The following is a 15,907-nucleotide window of genomic DNA, read 5'->3' as shown; positions in this document are numbered from 1 at the left end:
CACTTGGGGTAACCCATTCATTAAAACCTAAAGGGTACAAAATGGGAAATCATCAGGTACCTGGGTAGGGTCGGGTTGTAACATGTTGTAAGTTTGGACTCGTCCCAGCCCTAATATAACTGACTTTTCTTTTCTGGTAAGAAATACACACAAAGGCTCAGGTTGTCAGTGGGCGACTTTCTTCAATCGATTAAAATATTGCAAATAAAGTGAAGAGTGTCACAGATAGCAGCCCTGGGAACCCAAAACACATTACTGAGAGTCCCTCGGAATCAACTAGCGAAGATCTGGGGTAGAATAGGTCTTCAGCAACCCATGCTTGTCTTAAGAGCCGACTAACAGGATCGAGTGGTCAGGCTTACTGACTTGGTTGATCCATGTCATCCCAAATGCATGGATCAATGCTCATGATTTCAATCATCGGATTGTCTGGTCCAGCCTCGATTATTTACATATCATATAGCTGGAATATTGCTGAGTTTGCCGTTAAACAACAAACAAACAAACAAACAAACAAAAGTCCTGTGGATTCAACATAGACATCACTGCCACTACCATACCATCACCACGCTCATCCTTGTCTTGAGGTCATACTCCTGTTCATACTCCACCGGAGCTATAACTAGCATATTGCTCAGCCCCATAATTCCCTGTAAAACAATACTACCATCTTCAGTCAGTCAGTCAGTCAGTGTATCGTGAGTACACACAAGCCACAATAGTGCTCACCCCAGTGATATTACAGTGCGGAACAGTTACAGTGATATTACAGTGCGGAACAGTTACAGTGATATTACAGTGCGGAACAGTTACAGTGATATTACAGTGTGGAACAGTTACAGTCTATTGCGTATCTCAGCCCGTTACACACAGGAACATCGCTCATAAACACACGTAAATATACATTCCTATCAAACAGGACTTTTCACTACAGGGTTGGAACATTTTCACTGCAATTTTATGTATTTAATCCTGAAATGTTTTCCAGGTTGGAACTAAATTTAGGCGGAACAAAAACACGCTTACAACAGAAAACATAGTGAACCTAGTGGTGTACTATAAACTACTTACCATAAAACAAACCTTTAATAAATGATTTGCAAGTGATTCCATGGCATCTGATTGGCTAAAACAAGCAAATTGTTTTCCGTTTTTCGTAAGTTTCCATAAACCGAAAACAAATTAGGCCACACCCACTAGATTACTGTTTCCTGATTGGATGATAACGTGTAGCATCATCAAAGCACTGAACAATGCCATGGAATTCTACATCTTTTGGGGTTAATGTTTAAAGGAGCAGTCAGTGGAGTTATTATCAATGACTTATTTATAAGAATTGTCTTGAATATGTTTTGGGATGCATAAATGTAAAAGTTAGACATATTTACACAGCACACTCATACCTAAATAAATGCCAAAAATAGTGAACATTTTGAAGTCAATTCATAAATATCTTTGATCACAGACCTATTTTGGTTTGGATCGTGGTGATATTGGACTGCCATTTTTCTTTCAGCTGAAACTATCTTGATGTAAACGAGGTTCTCATTTAACATAACCCAACAATCCGATTTGTTTTTAAATATCAACCCTGGTTTGTAAATGTATTACCTTGTGTTTCCCAGGCTTGACAGATCATGTGGTTAGACAATTAACAACCACTGTCACAATGAAAAATATCCAATATATCTTCAAACAAAGTACTGACCTTTCATGTTCTGTGGTGTAATGCGAACTTCCTCACTGATCTTACATACATGTGACCTTTAAAATCCCATTTATATTCAGTTGAGATGAATTGACAAATTTTACTTTGACAAGTAATATCTCCATGTTCTGTTTTGTCTGGTTTTTTTCAATCAAATATAAAAATAACAACACAAAAACAGTTGGCATTTTACTCTGAAGAGTCATTCAGTTTGAATACTGTTTAAATGGTATTGGCAAAACAGTTCTTTTTTCATGTTTGTGTCTACTATGCATTGTTACACAAGAAATGGCTGTTTCAATAAACATGCAGTCAACAATTTCTTATGCACCAGACATTGAGGCAATGCCTTGGCCCAATTGGTTGAATGAGGCATTACACGACAGGCGGCCAGCAATGCCTTGGTCAAAGTGGTTGAATAAGGCTTTACACGACAGGCAGCCAGCAATGCCTAGGTCAAAGTGGTTGAATAAGGCTTTACACGACAGGCAGCCAGCAATGCCTTGGTCAAAGTGGTTGAATAAGGCTTTACACGACAGGCGGCCAGCAATGCCTTGGTCAAAGTGGTTGAATAAGGCTTTACACGACAGGCAGCCAGCAATGCCTTGGTCAAAGTGGTTGAATAAGGCTTTACACGACAGGCAGCCAGCAATGCCTTGGTCAAAGTGGTTGAATAAGGCTTTACACGACAGGCAGCCAGCAATGCCTTGGTCAAAGTGGTTGAATAAGGCTTTACACGACAGGCAGCCAGCAATGCCTAGGTCAAAGTGGTTGAATAAGGCTTTACACGACAGGCGGCCAGCAATGCCTAGGTCAAAGTGGTTGAATAAGGCTTTACACGACAGGCGGCCAGCAATGCCTTGGTCAAAGTGGTTGAATAAGGCTTTACACGACAGGTGGCCAACAATGCCTTGGTCAAAGTGGTTGAATAAGGCTTTACACGACAGGCAGCCAGCAATGCCTTGGTCAAAGTGGTTGAATAAGGCTTTACACGACAGGCAGCCAGCAATGCCTTGGTCAAAGTGGTTGAATAAGGCTTTACACGACAGGCGGCCAGCAATGCCTTGGTCAAAGTGGTTGAATAAGGCTTTACACGACAGGTGGCCAACAATGCCTTGGTCAAAGTGGTTGAATAAGGCTTTACACGACAGGCGGCCAGCAATGCCTTGGTCAAAGTGGTTGAATAAGGCTTTACACGACAGGCAGCCAGCAATGCCTTGGTCAAAGTGGTTGAATAAGGCTTTACACGAAAGGCAGCCAGCAATGCCTTGGTCAAAGTGGTTGAATAAGGCTTTACACGACAGGCGGCCAGCAATGTCTTGGTCAAAGTGGTTGAATAAGGCTTTACACGACAGGCGGCCAGAAATGGCTTGGTCAAAGTGGTTGAATGAGGCTTTACACGACAGGCGGACAGCAATGTCTTGGTCAAAGTGGTTGAATAAGGCTTTATATGACAGGCGGCCAGCAATCCCTTGGCCTAAGTGGTTGAATGAGGCATTACATGACAGGCGGCTAGCAATGCCATGGTCAAAGTGGTTGAATCATACTTTAGTCAGACAGACAGTGGCACCGGTTATTGAATGAGGTTTTACTTCAGTTAGCAATACATTAGCATCAATGGTTACATGGACTTAAACACTAGTCAGCAGTATATTGGTAGAGTAGTGGAATGGGGTCTTCCTTTAGTTAGCAATACATTAGCATCAATGGTTACATTGACTTAAACACAAGTCAGCAGTATATTGGTAGAGTGGTGGAATGGGGTCTTACTTCAGTTAGCAATACATTAGCATCAATGGTTACATGGACTTAAACACTAGTCAGCAGTATATTGGTGGAGTGGTTAAAGTGTTCGCTCATCATGCCAAAGCCCCGGGTTCAATTCCTGACATGGATGTGAGTAAAACCTGTGTCCCTCCAGCGTGATAATGTTGGAATATTGGTTAAAGCGTTATAACAAACATACAGAGAAAAGTGTATCTCTCTCATTATCCTACTATCATAATTACATAATGACATTACTTAACACACAGTTAGGAGACCTATGCTGTGATGCTGACTCACATAATCACAAGCACAGTGACATAATGAATTGTCCGACACGGGACTATTAACTATAAGTACAATGATAATTAAAAGACGAATGTGCTGTACAAATCTATATCCTCCGCTTGTTTGTCTCACATGAAGAGAGGAATTCTCTCACTCTCACATAGATTAATCCATCAAACGCTTGCATATGAGGCTGATTAATGTTATACAATCAGATCCTTCTGACTGCCCGAGCACATGCTCGCAAGGAGGAATCACTTGAAGGCTTGTCCAGTTTCCAGGAAGAAGCCACTTTCGGAAGTATCCTGTCTTGATCAAGGATACTTGGTGTTATAAATTGTACACATGGTTTCACTGTCTCATCCCAGAGTTAGAAATACATACTCCCTAATTTAAACACACGTAGCATCAAGGCAAATTGATCACTTCTGGAGCAAGAAAGCTGGAATTGTCAAGGATATTTATGCATCTGTTGTTTTTGTAAGACTTAGTGCCTGAATTTGGCTTTACGCCACTTTGAACAATATTTCAGTTATATTGCAGTGGTTCGGCTTCATGTGGGAGGAAGTGAATGAGTAAGTGAGTTTTGTTTTAGCCCTTAATGCTGAGCACCAGGCAGGGTAACAACAAGTATCATCTTTTAAAGTCTGTTGGTATGACACAGCCGGGGATTGAACCCAACCTTCCACTTTTGGGGCAGACGCTCTACCACAGAGTCAGTCATGTATTTTATGAAACCAAAACCAATCTAGAACATATAAAAGAGCAAGTCTAGCCAGTTCTATTCCAGATCAGGAAAACTTTGGGAGCAGAGAAATGTATGTGGAAAATACAAGATTTCATAGGCATAACATTATGACTATGTTCTAACACAGGTGTATACCAAGTATTTGGGTCTATCACACCTGACCACAGCTGTCTCAATCTATTAATCAACAGCTGTGACACAGCTGTGACTAAATCACAGACACACCAGTCCTAGTTAGGTGTATCAACATCAGATGAGCACTGCATAAGCTCTAATGAACAATTTCATCACTCATCAATAACGCATAGATGGACCTAAAACCTGTGTGGTTAGGGGGGTGATTGTTGCAGGCCATTCAACCAAGTCAGGGGCGGTCGGGTAGCCTAGTGGTTAAACCGTTTGCTCGTCACGCCGAAGACCCGGGTTCGATTCCCGACATGGGTACAATGTGTGAAGCCCATTTCTGGTGTCCCCTACCGTGATATTGCTGGAATATTGCTAAAAGCGGCGTTAAACTATACTCACTCACTCTCTCTCTCAACCACTACAATGATTAAGTTGTAATAGCTCTGTCACTGCATTTGTCAAAATGTAATTGTAATGCTATTGTAACATTTGTGTAATTAACCCACAGTTCTGTGTGATGATATTGTAGTGGTGTAATGAAAACACTGCATGCGTTGAAATGTAATTGTAATGCTATTGTAGCATTTGTGTAATTAACCCACAGTTCTGTGTGATGATATTGTAGTGGTGTAATGAAAACACTGCATGTGTTGAAATGTAATTGTAATGCAACTGGTGGCTTAAATTAACTATGGCAATAGACTTAAAATGCTTTTGTAATGCTATTGGTTAAAATGCTGGTTTAATTAAACCACTGCAAAGATCAAAACATTATTGCGATGCTATTGTAATGGTGGCGTAATGAAACCACAGGAATTGTTGAAATAAAAGTTGAATGTAACTCACAGTCATGGTGGTTTAATTAAACCACTGTAATGCTATAGTTACGGTGTGGTAATTAAACCATTGCAACAGTTAATGCAATATTGTAATGCTATAGTTATGTGTTTATAATTTAACCACTGCAATGGTCAATACAATATTACGATGCTATAGTTACGGTCGTGTAATTAAACCACTGCAATGGTTAATACAATATTACCATGCTATAGTTATGGGTTTGTAGTGAGTGAGTGAGTTGGGTTTAATACCGCTTTTAACATTATTCCAGTTATATCACGGCGTGTCAGCTTAATGAGGGAGGAAAGCCCGAAGTGATGCAGGTCTCAGATGTTTACCACTTCGGTGAAACCCACGAGCACGGGTATGGTGCTGACAAACCTAGAAACATAATCGGGGTGAACCAGGATTTATGGGTTTGTAATTAAACCACTGCAATGGTTAATACAATATTGCAATGCTATAGTTACGGTGTGGTAATTAAACCATTACAATGGTTAATACAATATTGCAATGCTATAGTTACGGTGTGGTAATTAAACCATTACAATGGTTAATACAATATTGCAATGCTATAGTTACGGTGTGGTAATTAAACCACTGCAATGGTTAATACAATATTGCGATGCCATGGCAAAAACAAATGGTAAATTAAATAGTAGGTTTTCATTCTATTACTCTCAATAGTATATTGCAGAATCAATGTTAACTATTGATCATCATTTAACACCTGATGGTTGCAATGCACCAATACTTCCATCAGTCCATTGATAACGAGCAAATGTATGCACTATGAGACCCTGTCAACACCATGAAAACTGTTAATGCCCCCTTCATCACAATAATGACATGCTACCCATTGACACATGATTGACACCTGTCATTTACATTGCAACATTGCAGGGAACACCAATCACGAATAGTCAAACAGCGCTCTGGGTATTTTTAGGTCTGCGAAGATAGGTTCCATGACAGGCAAAACGAGCACACGTTCTCAGTTTTTCTTAATCGTACCCAACAAAAAACTTTCTTCTTGCCCTTTGTGCAGAGATGAGCAGAGGAAGTGGGTACAGGTTTTGCATACTAACACTTGTAGAGTTCTTACACTGACATATGTTTTGTACTTTCCAACTGCCAGGCAAAAAATCTTTGCCATTCAAAATGGCTGACCTTTCAACTACATAAAAACATTTCCTGTTGCTCAGCTCATGAAAGAGCAAAGAGCTTGTGACTACCAAGTGCTTCAACTGGGGATTCAGGGTACTGTGAATGATAAAATGCAAAAAATGTGACGGTCCCTTGTTACATTTTTAGCTGGACATTTTGGAGTTTATCATCATGTCAAATTCACAGCAAGTTCACAGCACATGTCTAAAACACTGCCATGTAAGAGAGTGCTCCTCAACAATTCCGTCCAATGTGGTCAGTTTAACACGTGTTGATCAAGTGAAGTCTATATTGTTATGAAATGGGTCTTACTTCCCGAAGTGCATATTACATGAGCACATGATTAAAAAACATGATAAGATTTGGAAAATATCTCTTGATGCTTAGTTGACGGTATATATGGTTTTTTTCAAATCCTGCAATCGACCGAAATCTGCACGGTAGTTTACAAAGCAGATGTCTATTTCATTACGTGATTTTGATTGGACTATGCAAAGACTCGATAGTCCAACCAAGCTATAACTCCATAGACGCAATAGTCCAACCAAGCAATAACTCCATAATTCCAGCCTGGTTCAGCAAACTTTACTAGTCAGTTAACTCCCTTGACTCAGGAAGATGTGGCATAGCTGGAATTTTGCTGACTGTGGCAGAAAACAACATTCTCCCAATCACACACTAATAAGGCTGAGAATAGAATTATGCTAAAATAAAATATCTCGAGTACTAAACCTAAAGCACTGCATGAGAGAATGGGACAGAACATTCTAAACTGTGTCGTATATTTATGCAACATTGTACATTATTCTGAGTTATCTTATACCAACAATACACAGATCACAAAAGGGGCAAAATGAAAAGTATGCTAAATGTGTAACACATGTTTCAACACAATAGAAATGTACACAGTATATATCAAATTACACCACAATGGTGAAAATATGCTAATAAATGGTTAATCATTAAAATAATGTATTCAACATGGCTTCCAGAGCGATGAAGATAAAACAGGATCAGAATTCTGGTATTTTTAAATGGAAAGTGTGAGTACTATCTCGAGATTTGGGAGATGTTAAAAAGAAATGAGTTCAATGGCAGGACAACGATCTGATCAATTTCTGTACGACATAAACTAACACAAACGTTTGCTTCAGGTGAGCAAAAATCAAACACCACTTATAAACCAATGGAGAAATTGAAGATTGACCTTTCATAAAACAGCACTAGAAGCATGAAAACTAGTTTTCTTTAAAGGCAAGAGTTTATAAACACCTATTAATGACTGACACATGACTGCAGGGTCCAAGATCTCAGCAGCATAGAAATTGCTTGACCCAGTCTCCAGCTCAAGTCTTGTGACGAGGCTGAAGACAGACACTTAGCATCCAGTGAAGGTCACAGCACCACAGGTACAATAACACAGGTCTTGAGAGCTTGGGATGCTTGTTCAATAACAAATGCCTGGTCCGATAGCTCTTTCAAGAACCCAACCCAATTCCCTTACTATCCTCAGACTTGTCCTCGCATGAATAATTGATATGGCTTTGTGTACCATAAAAGCCTGGGAGAATATCTTGAACATATCAAATCACAGTTTGACAATTATTGTCTAGCTGTCCCTCATGAAGTGATACAGATGTTCAAGGAAAAATAGATCTTGTTTATGTGGGGATTCCAGGGTGGAAAAAGTGCCTGATGTTTGTCCTACTGTGGGGATCCCTTGGCGAATGTCTCCCCAGCATCCCAGGTAGAATAGATCATCAGCAACCCATGCTTGCCGTAAAAGGCGACTATGCTTGTCGTAAGTATTCGGGTGGCCAGGCTCAATGACTTGTTTGAAGCCGACATCGTATCTCAATTGCATGGATCGATGCTCATGATATCAATCACTGGATTGTCTGATCCGGATTTGATATCTTACAGACCGCTGTAATATAGCTGGAATATTGCTGAGTGAGGCATCAAAACAACAAACAAACAAACAAACAAACAGTGGAGATAACGGGGCAGGATTACATAAGACCCTTCATCTGTTTGTCTCTGATGGAGATGGCTCGATGAAACAGTGCTCATTCTATCAACCATTGGTTTGCCTGGTCCAGATGAAATTATTAACAGGCTGCTGAGGTGTAGCTTAAAAATCGCTGACTGTTGCAAAAATAACATTTATTCACTCACACATGTTTCTGCGTTGAATGTGCTTGGAAAGTTTCCAAGAATTATCTCTTCAGCATATGAATCCATTCAGTGCCAGGCTTACACGACAGTGTTTGCATGACCAGTCATGAAGTTGATCAAATACCCCTTACAGTGTTTACGACTGCCTCCATAGTGTAGTGGATAAAGTGTCTGCCTGGAGATCGGAAGGTCAGGTTCAATCCTGCTCGCATCACACGCAAAAATGATGTTAAAAGATGGTACTTGTTGTAAACCCTCTGGATGCCGAGTTTTTTTTTCTGACGCACACTGTCCTAAGATTGGAAAATTGAAGGTAGTTCGAGAATTGCTCTCATGCGGCACTGGATCTATCTATAAAATTATGCAGAGGTGGAGAATATTAAATTTCCTGCTTGATGGTGTAAATTTAACAGCAAATATTACTTCTTAGTGTTGTCCGAGGATTTATTCTGTGTTGAAAACAGTAAATTCTCCGCCTTTTTATCGTACATTGATAAAAGTACTGTGCGACAATTTTTTTTCTATTCATAAGATTTACGGAAACTGTGAGCGAACTAAATACTGCCTAATATCTGAACGTTATAACTATATATCAAATGGAGTTATATGCGTATGTATAACGACATACATTCAATGCCAAAAATAGCATGCCGTAAAAGACGAAGACGCATGACGTCAAAAGGCGACAGAGAGGTTACACACGTACAAAGAAAAGGGGGCATAGCTCCGCTATGCTTAGCTCTAGTTTGTTGTAACTCGGGTCGCTTGGGGAGAATTAGCTGTGGGTAAGGACAATATATTTTCGTGGTGTTTTGTTCACGAGGAACCAAACTTTTCCAACACTAATATTGATATTGAAACTGTATACGTTTAGTTATTTAAAAAAAACCATAAGAAATGATGAAATCACACTTCATAAAAAAGAGGTAATAGAGAAATGGATGGCCCTATCTAAGATATAACTTAATCCTTTGATTCCAACATTCTCCTGAATGTGTAAGTGTCATTTGACTAATGTTGCACTATTATTAATGGAGCACTAGCCTTATCATCAAATGTAATGAAATACCAAAAAAATAACTATTTGACGTCATGGCTGGTTTTATGTCTTTGATAACGTCGGAGAAAGATGACACTGGTATTTTGAAAATCTAGATGTGTAAAACAGAATTTGACGCTTTTTCGACACAACATTAAAGGACTGCTTTCATCATATTAATAATGTCTTGTATATCAGAGTTCCGGATAAGCTGCGTATATGCATAAAATACACATCAGAAATGCAGAAATAGGCAGTCAAATAAAATCCAAGCGTATCAAATACGCAATGAACATTACAGATACACTACAAAAATAAAACTAGTGCGTATCATCAAAATATTGTGAAGTAACCATATATGTCCCTCTGGCATCCAGGGGGTTAACATGACTTACGCTTGCCATTAAGAGCTAAAACAACGACTGGTGGGCTCAGAGTCAGTATACTGGAGTGAGTGAGTGAGTATGGTTTTACGCCGCTTTTAGCAATATTCCAGCAATATCACGGCGGGGGACACCAGAAATGGGCTTCACACATTGTACCCATGTCGGGAATCGAACCCGGGTCGTCGGCGTGACGAGCGAACGCTTTAACCACTAGGCTACCCGACCGCCCCCAGTATACTGGACCTGAATGGGTTAACCATGTTAAACAGCAGTATGGTATCTCAATGGGTCAGCACTATAAAAACCAGCATTAGTCCTGACGGACAGATAGACACACAGATGGGCGGAGGTATAGACAGACAGACACGTCGCTATATCAGTGCAATAATGCTGAATGCAACATTAGATACTATTTCCCTCACCACCAGTGTCATCACATGATGTGCTTCACCCGTGAAGATCCGGGGTAGAATAGGTCTTCAGCAACCCATGATTGACGCAAAAGCTGACTATGCTTGTCGTAAGAGGCAACTAAAAGGATCAGGTGGTCAGGCTCTCTGACTTGGCTGGGTGGATCGATGCTCATGATGTCAATCACTGGATTGTCTAGTCCAGACTCGATTATTGCAGACCGCCGTCATACAGCTGGAATATAGCTGATTGCTGAGGGCGGCGTTAAACAACAAACATGATGTATTGCAGTACATATATGACCCATATACAAAGTGGGTGAAACAATGTGACCCAATAACACGCTCTACTGACACAAGTTTCCGCACAGCCTCAATAACACGCTCTACCGACACAAGTGTCCGCACGGCCTCAATAACACACTCTACAGACACAAGTGTCCGCGCAGCCTCGATAACATGCTCTACTGACACAAGTGTCCACGCAGCCTCAATAACGTGCTCTACTGACACAAGTGTCCGCACAGCCTCAATAACGTGCTCTACTGACACAAGTGTCCGCACAGCCTCAATAACACGCTCTACTGACACAAGTGTCCGGGCAGCCTCAATAACGTGCTCTACTGACACAAGTGTCCACGCAGCCTCAATAACAACATGGAGCAGCTCACTGATGACATGTCACGAGTTACAATACTTTCCACCTTCAGGTATTGCAGAATTACCAATGCCAATTATGTGTGCAAGCCTTGTGTTTTAAGCAAAACCATAATTGCTCTCTAAGTGATGAAAGCATGTCTGCATAAGGACATTATGGATTTTCTAAAAGCCCTTGCATCTTTATTGCGGACATAACCAGTTCACCTGAGACCAAGGGCAATGCAAGTATGTCAAGCACCGCAAAAGCCTAAGGTAGCTTAGCCAACAGTACTATTGGTTGGACGTACAAGGAGTCCAACAATGCACTTCAGCAAATGGTGTATTTCAAATGCATGTTGACAGCAGCTGATGACTCTTATGCATGTAATGGACAACATTTTGGCATTAGTCAAAGGCAAGAGGAGGTGCTTTTGGTCTGTCTCAAATAATGAGATGGGTGAATTGTGTTTAGGCTGCGATTAATAAGATTCAGTTACGTAGTCCATCTCAAACTAACATGGACACACATCAAGTTTCTTAGCATGTTACTGTAATCAAAACAGAATAAGTTTTATGACACAATCCATGTCTATAGTACATCGCTTCAATGCCCAACGACAGCCTATTCCTCGACTCTTCTGATCTTTAGCATAAGAACACTAAGCCTGCATTCACACCCATGACAAGCAGCTTGTCTGATGGACAGACACCTTTCATACAGCCCGCCCTATGGTCAAATATCTTTTCTCGTTAGTTGATTCCATGGTATAGATTTCAAGCAGTCATGCCAGTGGTCAGGTCAGAATTTCATACACTGCTGTGCCATATGCCCACTGGTACGTCCAAAGGCATTGAGCACAGGTCGTGCCACACTCCGACTGGTGTGTCTGAAGGCACAAGTGCCTGGCCAATGCCATATGCCTACTGGTGTGTCTGAAGGCACAAGTGGCTGGCCAATGCCATATGCCTACTGGTCTGTCTGAGGGCATAAGTTGATGCCTAACACAAGCATGATCAAGCAGTGTGATCCTTTATGAAGCAATCCTTTCAGCGATGCATCATAAATGAGCTGCAAGGGCACAGCCAGCTCGTCACTGACAAAATCAATATTAACCTAAGGATATAGGTTGAAAACCTGGGCTCCATTTAGCTTGTTTTCTTTCCCATCTCAAGACTCAGCATACCACAGAAATGTATATAAGGACAACTCTCAGCATTTTGCAACTTCATATTTTCATAGATTTAACCATTAACATGAAACCAGCGAAAGAAAAAATCCTTTTTGAAATTTTCTATTAGAGAGCTGGAACATTTATATTATCTGATGTTGAAAGTGTCATTTAAACAACTAATTACGGACAATTCCAAAATATTTGCAACTGTTTACATTTTCTTAGATTTAAGAGTTAAAATACACCCATTGAAAGAAAAATAACTTTCTTCAGTTTCCTTAAGAGAGCTCGAAGAATAGTATTATCTCATGTTAAAGTGTCCTTTAAACAGTTTGTTGTGTCATAAGAGTCTTATTGATATATCAATAGAGCTTGTCAAAACTGGCAACTAAAGAGTATTGAATGGCTACAGTATCTGACTTGGCTGGTTGCGTGCCATCATACTATAACAGCTGACTTGTTGCTCACGCTATCAACCACTGGTTTTCCTGGACCACCCTGCATAGCAGGAATACTGCTGACATGGCCAAAAAAGAACATTCATTCACTTACTCAACATATGAGTCATCACTTATACAGACCTATCATGCTTATTGCCATAATGCATTAAATGGAAATAAATTGTCACCAGCTGTATGTGTTTTTAGAGCTTGAATTTATTGATAGCAAAATAAAAACCTATTTAATTTTCAAATTACACTCACCACATTTGAGTCGAAAGTGAATGTATTTACAAACGATCAAGGCTTTATCATGCCATACGCTATTTCCAGATGAGCCATCTTAGCACAATACAGCATTTTTCATTTTCATTTTTATTAAATCATTCACAGAGCAATCAATATGGACATCCAGCCAACATGGTAAATCCCCAAAACATGTTACATGCAAGCCGTCACCTCATACTTCTAACACAGGACCAAAGTTACCGCAGCCTTCCGTTGTTCCAATGTTACTTAAACATATGCAGCCTTACACAGTTACTCCCATAAACATCTGCCAAAACCTTTCCTTGCAGCTTCAAGACAAACCGTTTAAGTAAGAAAATCCTTCAAGAGCAACCTCTATCTTATCCCATAGCTAGCAACAGTTCAGATGGATGAGTTAAATATTCCTCCTATCTCATTTCTTTCTACTCACATACACCCAGCTGACTACAGTGCTTACGAAATTAAAAAATGAAAGCTTAAGGCATATTATTACCAACAATCTGTGTGTAAGTTTCATGTAACAATTATATGTCATACCATGTGACCTTGATGTGGGAGGAAAGCCCAAGGTTGTGTAGGCTGTAGATATTTACCGGTACCTCTTTGGTTAACACCCACTAGCACAGGTATGGTGCCGTTGGGAAGAATCATTATCAGGTCAAGTTTAGGATTTGGTACATCTTCATACATGAAAGTAGGGGGTGAAGACTGATAATGTAGACAGAAAGCTGAGATGTCTGGAGCAGGATATTGCCATTAGAGACGGATCTGTGTGAAGAGAGTAATGATGTTCCGACTATGTTCCGACAACGTTCCGACTACGTTCCGACAACGTTCCGACAACGTTCCGACTACGTTCCGACAATGTTCCGACTATGTTCCGACAATGTTCCAACGATGTTCCTACTATGGGAACAGGCTTGTAATTACTCTTCAAACAGAAACTTCACACCACACATGTCCCAACTCAACCGGGTATGGGAGACTCATCGGAGGTGCCAGAATTTGCAGAGTGGGTGGCCCAGCCAGTCATCGGAGGCTCCAGAATTTGCAGAGTGGGTGACCCAGCCAGTCATCAGAGGTTCCAGAATTTGCAGAGTGGGTGGCCCAGGCAGTCATTGGAGGTGCCAGAATTTGCAGAGTGGGTGACCCAACCAGTCATCGAAGGTGCCAGAATTTGCAGAGTGGGTGGCCCAGCCAGTCATCGGAGGTTCCAGAATTTGCAGAGTGGGTGGCCCAGGCAGTCATTGGAGGTGCCAGAATTTGCAGAGTGGGTGACCCAACCAGTCATCGGAGGTTCCAGAATTTGCAGAGTGGGTGACCCAGCCAGTCATCTGAGGTTCCAGAATTTGCAGAGTCGTCTCCAGGACAGAAACAACCTATGACCATGGACTCAAAAACCAGTTTATGGAATATCATTTATGTGAATGATTCTAATATTAGTGCTCCGTTTGTCAACTGTCTAGCCCAGGGCACATATTACACCAAATACAGGATTAAAATGATGAAATAAAAAAATGTTTATTATGATGCAAATCACTCAAAAATACATAATAACAGTCAGCCTTTTTCCAAGATGAGAAAATTATATCCAAATGATCTATCATCTTTACACTGCGAACAAATCAAACATTTTCCTGCAGGGATGTGAGACAAAGAATTTAATCTTAGCCTGATTCAGTACCAATTCTAGCTCCTTGTCCGATAGGCACACAACAGTACAAGCTGGAAGATACATCTCACTCCAAGCATTACAGATCTTTCAACCTCTACCATACCATACATGACCATCAAGGTCAGAGCTTCAGACTGATTAGAATCCATATAGGTCAAGTAAATACAATGGAATGAAGGGCCTTGATTGAGAACCACATAGCCAGAGGACCTATTCTTCCCAGATACAGAGATCCCAGGCGTTTTAATGACCAGGACCCTACCATAAAGCCACCTTAGCGTTCCAAGTTTGGTAAGTCAGCATCAAAGCATGGGATATGCAACTGTCTTAGTGCCATTAGAAGGTGTTATAGACAGGGGCACCCCCCTAAATGTTCCACAAACGAAAGTAGCACTACAACTGTCATAAGTCTATGTTACAGTAAGGGAGTTACGAGCTCCTTCACGCTACAATTGTTTTGTAGACTAGGTCACTGAAGCATTGCAATTTCTACACAAAACTCACCTCATAGTAATATGACAATTATTCCATTCTAAGAAATACAAAGATCAGCAACAATGACAATCTGTCAGTTCTCACACAACGAACAACTAAGGACTAAGGAAATAATAAATGACCAGCAGCTTGTTCAGGTAGGCTAGAAGCACCGTGGGACAAAACACTAGTTTCAGCGCAGCCCAGCGCTGGTTAAACCATACCAGCACAGCATATTGGTAATGGTAACATTGTTAGCCTGGATTCCCTGTGGCGGGCAGCAAGGATATAACTGTCTCTGTCTATTTATCCAAGAAATTAAGCAATGCTTTAGTGGTCGCATTGTAAAGATTGGCTGTAGTCAGTTACGCATATGTAACAACATGTGTCTAGATTAATTCTGTAGTGCTACTGAGAATTGTAAGTAATGTTTCACAGCATCATATATTGCCAGAGCATGATGCAGAGGACAGTCTGTGTGGTGCCGATATTTTCTTGTGTACTGGAGACAATAATACATAAGAGAGAGACAATATCTGATGATTTGATGGCAGTGAGTCAGTGGTTTACTGTCTATACAATA

At 40.6% G+C, this 15,907-nt stretch overlaps 2 protein-coding genes across 14 annotated transcripts in view; one reads left to right on the top strand and one right to left on the bottom strand.

The window, feature by feature from the left end:
- LOC139446128 (muscle calcium channel subunit alpha-1-like) overlaps window positions 1-15,907 on the bottom strand; it is a 156,555-nt gene that overhangs the window by 107,309 nt on the left and 33,339 nt on the right. The window lies entirely within an intron of this gene.
- Window positions 2,411-3,292, top strand: LOC139445316 (uncharacterized). Its single transcript, XM_071226439.1, has 2 exons — window positions 2,411-2,520; window positions 3,064-3,292. The coding sequence occupies exons 1-2, from the start codon at window positions 2,411-2,413 to the stop codon at window positions 3,290-3,292; spliced, it is 339 nt and encodes a 112-aa protein (XP_071082540.1).

Source organism: Haliotis cracherodii, unplaced genomic scaffold, assembly GCF_022045235.1.
Source record: "Haliotis cracherodii isolate W230 unplaced genomic scaffold, xgHalCrac1.p SCAF_6, whole genome shotgun sequence".
NCBI lineage: Eukaryota > Metazoa > Mollusca > Gastropoda > Lepetellida > Haliotidae > Haliotis > Haliotis cracherodii.
Note: the sequence above shows the minus strand (reverse complement) of the source record. Positions and strands in the feature narration are given on the sequence as shown.

Bases quoted from the DNA above. Each gene is read 5' to 3' on its own strand.
- LOC139445316 (XM_071226439.1), top strand. From the start codon at position 2,411: ATGCCTTGGTCAAAGTGGTTGAATAAGGCTTTACACGACAGGCAGCCA. The intron at 2,521-3,063 runs GTCAAAGTGGTT...TTTACACGACAG, and splicing joins AGGCGGCCAGCAATGCCTAG to GCGGCCAGAAATGGCTTGGT.